The 7,895-nt window shown below is 38.2% G+C and overlaps 1 protein-coding gene across 1 annotated transcript; it reads right to left on the bottom strand.

Annotated features, from left to right (window-relative positions):
- Window positions 1-2,627: 2,627 nt before the first annotated feature.
- LOC107473512 (uncharacterized) lies at window positions 2,628-3,094 on the bottom strand. The gene is made up of 2 exons (XM_016093089.1): window positions 2,991-3,094; window positions 2,628-2,931 (listed from the first exon to the last, which is right to left on the bottom strand). The coding sequence occupies exons 1-2, from the start codon at window positions 3,092-3,094 to the stop codon at window positions 2,628-2,630; spliced, it is 408 nt and encodes a 135-aa protein (XP_015948575.1).
- Between the last annotated feature and the right edge of the window lie 4,801 nt (window positions 3,095-7,895).

The raw sequence follows: 7,895 nt of genomic DNA, 5'->3' as shown, positions 1-7,895 counted from the left end.
TAGTAGTTTCTGTTTTGTTGAGCATAAGAAGGATAAAAGTGACATTACCTAGCTTACAAGATAGAAAACCAAAACTGCATAACTCTAAAGCTGTTATATAACTATAGATGTAGTAGGTACAAGTGTGAGTGCTATATAACTATGAGCATCTCATTATATGTGAAGTGTATACAGTCTGTTACAAGCAATCAATACAATTACATTTTTTTCTTTTCTCCATTGCAGAACAAATTCTGCATTCTCATCATTTTTTCAATCTTCAATTCTTTACCTTGATCTCTGGAAACTATCATGGTATCAGAGCAAAATTTCGATCCAACTTAGAACTAGAATTAAATTTTTCAGAAATCACCTTTAATTCAATCTCTATGATGAATACCAATTTGTCTTCTATTACCATTGGTTCTCAAAAAGTTTCAGCCAATTGGAGACAAATTAAAAGAATTGAAGTTAATTTTTTCACTTGCACTATAAAAAAACGTTGAGTACTATCAAATTTATTGACAATTTTTTTGTTGGAATGAATCCGACAATATAACTCTTGCCGGTAACTAATTATCGTCGGATTTTTTAATCCCACGATAGGCACCGTCGGATTCTGTGACGGATTTTTTATTTAATCCGCCGATAATTATCATAGGAAAAGTTTCGCTGGTAATTTTGACGCTTCCCTATTTTCTTTCTCACCTAATTATCGTTGTATTTTGCTCGTGATAAATTCGATGGTAAATCCAATTTTTTTTTACGCAATAGGGGGTCAACTTTTTTATTTTTTATTTAAATTTATTTTTTTTGCACAATTAACAGTCAAATTTTAAATAATTGAAACCAAATATGGTAAATTAAATATCAAGTATATAAAAAAATAAAAGTCAAAAGAATAGAATATACAATGAAACAATCTACAACAAAACTCTAATAACTAAAGATCCTGATAATTGTCGTCGTCATTCCTCTGGTCCTATTGACGCAACGGACTATGCAGTGATGTCGTTGCTCTTGTAGCAGCGTCGCTGCCACTGACTCGCATTTAATCTTGGTACACCATCATCTGTTGCTTCATCAGCTGAAGCCGCTTCAACTCTCATCTCCACTCCAACGCGAGAAAACCTGTGTCTGAGACGCATGTGAGGATCTCCTGATACTTCTTCTCAGACTGCTGCAGTTGTTGAATCTGTTGGTAAAGGCTTCGGGTGAGCTCCAATACCTGCTCCCTCAAATCGACGCTGTCATCAGGATCGATGGGTTGGCTGATGGCAGAGACGAATGAATGTCTCAGTGTGGAGGTTGTCGGCGAAGAACAATCCCAGCTCGTAGACACGATTTTTGTATGACTCAGATGCAGTCTCACGCCAAACCATGTTAGGATCGACTTCACCTGACAAATAAAGGGGTTTGTATTTCTCAAACGTTGACTACAGATCAAGGGACCATGTTTACTGGTCGACATATAAAGGAGTTTCCTAAGTCACGAGACATTAAAATAGTATATTCGACTTGCTACTATGCACATACAGGCTAATGGCCAAGTCGAAGCCAGTAATAATATTTTGATAAATTTGATAAAGAAGCATATAGGGAGGCAGCCTCGAAACTCGCACACTACACTAAGTCAAGTGTTATGGGCTTACAAGTGTTCTCTATGAGAATCAACTAAATTGATACCTTATGAATTAGTGTATGGTCATAAAGTTGTATTGCCACTTGAAATTAATTTGTAAAACATAAAGGGTGGCAAGGTAGAATGAGTTGCCAGTCGAACAATATTGGTCGAGTATGATTGATGAATTAGATGAGTTAGACCAAGTTCAACTCATGGTACTAGACAGAATGATAAAGCAAAAAGAGATGATATATAAGTCATACAATCGAAAAGTGAAACGAAAAATATTTGCAATGATGACTTAGTGTTGAAATTGATACTTCCGCCTGAGCAAGTCAAAGGCAAATAGTCTCCTTTATGGGAAGGACCTTTTGAAATAGAAAATGTTTTCGATAGCAATGCGTATGCAATAAGAGATACAAATAGTAGTTGAACCATGCATGTAAAGAATAGAATATACAATGAAACAATCTACAACAAAACTCTAATAACTAAAGATCCTGATAATTGTCGTCGTCATCCCCCTGGTCCTATTAACGCAACGGACTATACAGTGATGTCGTTGCTCTTGTAGCAGCGCTGCTGCCACTGACTCGCATTTAATCTTGGTACACCATCATCTGTTGCTTCATCAGCTGAAGCCGCTTCAACTCTCATCTCCACTCTAACGTGAGAGAACCTGTGTCTGAGACGCATGTGAGGATCTCCTGATACTTCTTCTCAGACTGCTGCAGTTGTTGAATCTGTTGGTAAAGACTCCGGGTGAGCTCCAATACCTGCTCCCTCAAATCGACGCTGTCATCAGGATCGATGGGTTGGCTGATGGCAGAGACGAATGAATGTCTCAGTGTGGAGCAATGTTCTTAAAACCGGTTCGAACCGGCCTGTCGAAGCGGTCGAACCATGAACCGGATACTAAAGCGGTTCGGACAATAAGAAAAACCGTAAAATTAAGAAATCGGCTTTGAACCGACGAACCGGCCGATTACCGGTCGGTCGAACCGAACCAGAATCCGGCCGGTTTTTAGCTGTGCAGCAAAACGCTGCCGTTTTGCGTTTTGTTAACCCCAGGGACGCGAACCCTAGCGCAGCCGCGTCCCTCATTCCTCCCCTCCTTCCCCAACGTTCCCTCTCCCTCTCTCCAACCTCCATTGCCACCCTCCTGAACTCTGCAACCGCCGCTTCCACCTCCGTCCGGCGCCGACCTTGCCGCCGCAACCCACCTTCTTTTCTCCTCCCTTTCTCCCTTCGCCTCCTCTCTCTTCACTCCCCTCTCAACACCCCTGCCTCCACCGAACCACCGCTGCGACCCCATTGTCGCCGGCGGCCTGCACACATCACCACCAACTCCAGTCTGTTTCCCCCAGTCGCGACCCTTCCTCTCCACCTTGCGCCCCGCTTCCCGCTCGCTCGGCACCACTGCCCCCTGCCTGCTCCACCCGCTGCTCCACCGCGAGGCTCGTCGCTGCCACCGCTACTAGGCGGCGCCATTGTCTTCCTCCCTTTCCATTTTCCAACACCAATCTCTTCTGCCCTATTCCAGGTTCCCCTGTCTCCAGTGCTCTGTTTCCTTTGTTTTCAATTAATTATGTTTGTTGTTCTTAGTCAGTTAGTCGATTAATTTTGGTTGCTAGGATAGTTAGATTGCATGTTGTTAGGTAGCTAGGTTGTGGTTACAAGATTCTAAGCCTGATAAGTGCTTGGTTCCTGTTTACTTTTTGCTTGCTAGTTATTTGGTTGTTGTGTGGTGATGTCCTGTGTTATTTTTGTTCCTGTTATGTTGCTTTCTCCATGCTGCCTTGCTGTGAAATTGTACTTGCTGCTGCCTGAACTTATGCTTTCACGCCTCATATGTAATTTTTGCTGCTTTTTCCTACCCGAGAACGTCCGATATATTGCCGGAATGCTGCCCAAATTTTTAGAAATTGTCTTGGTTTTAAACTTGTTACCTAGAGTTAAACTTTTGAAATTGTTTTATTTTTCTTTAAAATGTGTAGTGTGATTAGTTGATTACTCAAACTGATTGGAGGTATTTTACTTTGAATTGAAACTGAGCTGTGATTCAAGATGATGAACACCAAAACTATGAACTTTGAAATTCTGTCTCCCTTTGAAATTTCTGTATGCAACTTTGTTTCTGGCATCATCATTGTACTTTGTGTTCATGTAGCAATTTGAGTATGGGCTATAGAATACATTTTTGTAGTTTTTGCGTGATTTAGGCAGGCTTAATGTTTATTCGATCTGTTCTCTGCTCTTATATTCTATCCCCTTTGGGCTGAGCAGAATGAGAAGAGTTAGCAATTAGCTTGACTTTACTGCTTTGTAGAGCCTTATAGCTGATGCTATGGCATACTCAGTCATACTTCCTGACTCTTAATGTGAGTTTCTGCTGAAGGCTATGCTTTGCACTGCATTTGTAGTGAGTGCCCTAATAAATTTTTGTACTCTCCTTCAGTAGCTAATTAATCTGGACAATTAATCTTGAGTGGGACATAGCTTGATGATTCAAATTATCCATGAATTGAAAGAAATTGGCTTGTTGCAAATAAAGAAAACCTTTGTGCTTCCAAAAATAAAGGGGGATTTGGACAGAGCAATATGCACATGTAACTTATTACCAGAAAATTTCTTAAAGTCTTTTAATTCTTTAATTTTAATTCTCTCTTGAACAGTTCATTATTAGTGATGGCAATAACATGTATGATTTCACTTATGTTGGAAATGTGGCTCATTCCCATTTATGTGCTGACCGAGCTCTAGCTTCAGAAGGGAAAGTTTCAAAAAAAAAACTGCAGGAGAGGTACCTTTGAAAGATTCTCTCATTACATTTTTTGGTGTATAAATATTTGTTTAATTATGTAAATGAAGATTAAACATGGACATCTTAGAAGGCGGTGATGATGATCCTGCTCTATTATAGATGGGTTGTTAGTTATTCACAGGTGTACATTCTTTAGAAACCACGGTTGCTAACATGATGATGAGTTGATGATACATTTTAAGGGTATAATTTCATCTTTTGGGTGAATGACAGGACCTAGAAAATATATGTTTCAGTAAATCCTAATCAAATACTTAAGCTAAAATAAGAAAGATATACAACAAAAAACCTTATTCCACTTGGTAGGGTTGATGATTGATGACAAACTTGGATCATTTTGATGCTGCTATGTTATGTTTGATTGGTTGTTTTGTTTTTTGACTTTTGAATTTGTATTTGAATGAGATTATAACATTCTAGTTTATGTAGTACTTTTAATTTGAATGATATTTTAAAGTTTAGATTAGACTATAATTATATTTTCATGTGTTTATTTATATTTTATTTATTATTTTATTATAAAACGGTTTTTTCGGTTCAAGCACGGTCGAACCAATTGGACCTATAAACTAATAAACTAGTATCTAAAGCGGTTCAACAAACCATGTTAGGATCGACTTCATCTGACAAATAAAGGGGTTTGTATTCCTCAAACGTTGACTACAGATCAAGGGACCATGTTTACTGGTCGACATATAAAGGAGTTTCCTAAGTCATGAGACATTAAAATAGAATATTCGACTTGCTACTATGCACATACAGGCTAATGGCCAAGTCGAAGCCAGTAATAATATTTTGATAAATTTCATAAAGAAGCATATAGGGAGGCAGCCTCGAAACTGGCACACTACACTAAGTCAAGTGTTATGGGCTTACAAGTGTTCTCTATGAGAATCAACTAAATTGACACCTTATGAATTAGTGTATGGTCATAAAGTTGTATTGCCACTTGAAATTAATTTGTAAAACATAAAGGGTGGCAAGATAGAATGAGTTGCCAGTCGAACAATATTGGTAGAGTATGATTGATGAATTAGATGAGTTAGACCAAGTTCAACTCATGGTACTAGACAGAATGATAAAGCAAAAAGAGATGATATATAAGTCATACAATCGAAATGTGAAAGGAAAAATATTTGCAATGATGACTTAGTGTTGAAATTGATACTTTCGCCTGAGCAAGTCAAAGGCAAATAGTCTCCTTTATGGGAAGGACCTTTTGAAATAGAAAATGTTTTCGATAGCAATGCGTATGCAATAAGAGATACAAATAGTAGTTGAACCATGCATGTAAATGGTAAGTATCTCAAAAAATACCATTGTCACTAAAACAAAGTAAGTCGAGAATACTAAACAAAATAAGTGCAAAAGAGAGTTAGAGTAAGCTCCTAAACATGAGTTTCAGATCATCTTGATATTTTTCTAGGCCTGAGGAGTCTTGCGCTGCTTCTTAGACATTGGTGGCTTGAGTGACTGCTTCGACTAAACTACCTCGACTTGAAAATTTGGAAGCATGAGCCTTTTCAATATTTTGCAGTCGAAGAGAGAGAACAACATTGGTGGATGCGACTTTTTTTTTCTTGATTTTAGATAAGCCAATTCTCTCTCGAAGGCTGCAATCTTCGACACCATTTGTCGTTCCTTTACCTGACCCTCTGATAAAACCCTAGTGACCTGAGACTTAGCCGTGTCATCTTTTTTCAGCTGAGTATCACAGTCAGCTAAAGTCTCAAGTGAATGCAGGTCGGAGAAAATACGTTGATTGAAAAAAGTAAGCGCATCAGTAAGTAAAGCTTTTAAGACAATATTGTCATTGATATCCTCAATGGAATGGTTCAAGCAATCAAGAATAATGTTGATTCTGTCGATAACTTGAGGATTTTGACCCATGGGCACAACAGAAGTAACTTCTTCTATAACTTCTTTTTCTTTGGTCGACACTGCCTGAGTCGACTTCTCAGCTTGAAGGATAACAATGCTCAACTCTAGACCAGAAGACAATGCCATAGTTCCATTACAGGAATAAACCTGTCGAGCTTCAGACATGATATTTTCCAAGTCAAATTCGATGTCATCGAAATTCAAATCTCCATCTTCTGGGGAAGGAACATTAAAAGGTGGCTCCATGTGTTGATTGATGGATTTCTGTGTCGACAGTATGAGAATAGTGTCTTCGTTGACAAATTTCTATGTTGACAGTTTGACAAATTTCTGTGTCGAACATCCAGAAACAATAATGGTTTCAGCAGTTGACCCTGATCCATATGTAGGACCAGATTTTTGGTAAGTTTCAACATCACTAGGAAGAGGCATATAGCGAATCTGAAAAGGGCAAAAATATATGGATCAGGTGACAGACAAAAGGAACTTAACATTGAAAATCTAAACAAAAGAAGTACCAGTGGAGAAGAGATCAAAATATAAGATGTTGTTATCGATTATGGATTCTGAGTCGAAGTTGGAACAGGAGTAGACGGACTAACAGTCTGAGTAGTCTGAATAGGTTGAAGGAATTCTGTTTCAGCATGAATTGCTGATCCACTCTTCGATCAGTAGGATTGTCGATATCATTAGCTTGAAAGGAAGTCCCTTTCTGGGATTGCTTCGACTGCGATATATTGGAAAAATGAAAATTACAAGTACAAGATGAAATTTCTAATTTACGACAGACATCATCAAGTATATATCTTTGAAGAGGTTGCAAGTCGGGCTTTCTGAGTTTTTGCTGGTCTAGTTCCCATCAGAATATCAATAGGACCACGTTTCTTTGAGATAAGGATTGCACCACTCGACTTTTCTCTTCTTCGACCTCCCTCTTCTTTGGTTTTTATCTTAGGACCTATGTCTTCATCAGTATCCCAACTTTTCTCAATTGGTTGAGGGTTAGTAGCAACTTGAGTTAGGGGTGTTTGTTGAGTAACTGAAGAAATAAAAAATAAGGTGAGTCAAATATCAAAAAAAAATGTCCAGAGAAGTACGAAGTACTTGAAAAGAAATTCAAGATTTCTTCCATATACTTACCTTTGGTTTTCTTTGACGCTATTTGCGCAGTAGGAAAAACCATATTCAAGAGGGCTTGATTGACAGATGTACAATGAATAAAAAAAAATACTTTGATCACCATCCATGAAAATCAAGAGTCGACAAAAAACAATGATTGATATTCAAATGCTGGTATTGAGTCGACATTTTTTAGTGGTTCATTTCTAACATCTTGTTGAATTCTTCTATCTCTGACACCTCATAATGAATCATTTGAGCCTTAGAATCGAGAGACAGGAAAGAAAGTAAGGCTTGGGCTAAGCCAAACTATCGGGCTACATACTAGGGAGAATAAACAACTAGTTTCTTCTTAAGAGCCCATGTCGACTCATGAGGTAATCCGACAGGAAGAATTTAAGGAATGCTCTATTCAAGGAACGACTTATTAAAGCTCAGGAAATGTTATGTATTTCCAGAAAAAACGTG

Source organism: Arachis duranensis, chromosome 2 (genome assembly GCF_000817695.3).
Source record: "Arachis duranensis cultivar V14167 chromosome 2, aradu.V14167.gnm2.J7QH, whole genome shotgun sequence".
NCBI lineage: Eukaryota > Viridiplantae > Streptophyta > Magnoliopsida > Fabales > Fabaceae > Arachis > Arachis duranensis.
Note: the sequence above shows the minus strand (reverse complement) of the source record. Positions and strands in the feature narration are given on the sequence as shown.

Excerpts from the sequence above, each read along its gene's own strand:
- LOC107473512 (XM_016093089.1), bottom strand. The coding sequence starts at position 3,094 with ATGGCGCCGCCTAGTAGCGGTGGCAGCGACGAGCCTCGCGGTGGAGCA. Across the intron at positions 2,932-2,990 it reads AGCGGGAAGCGGGGCGCAAG|GCCGCCGGCGACAATGGGGT; the intron begins GTGGAGAGGAAG and ends TGATGTGTGCAG.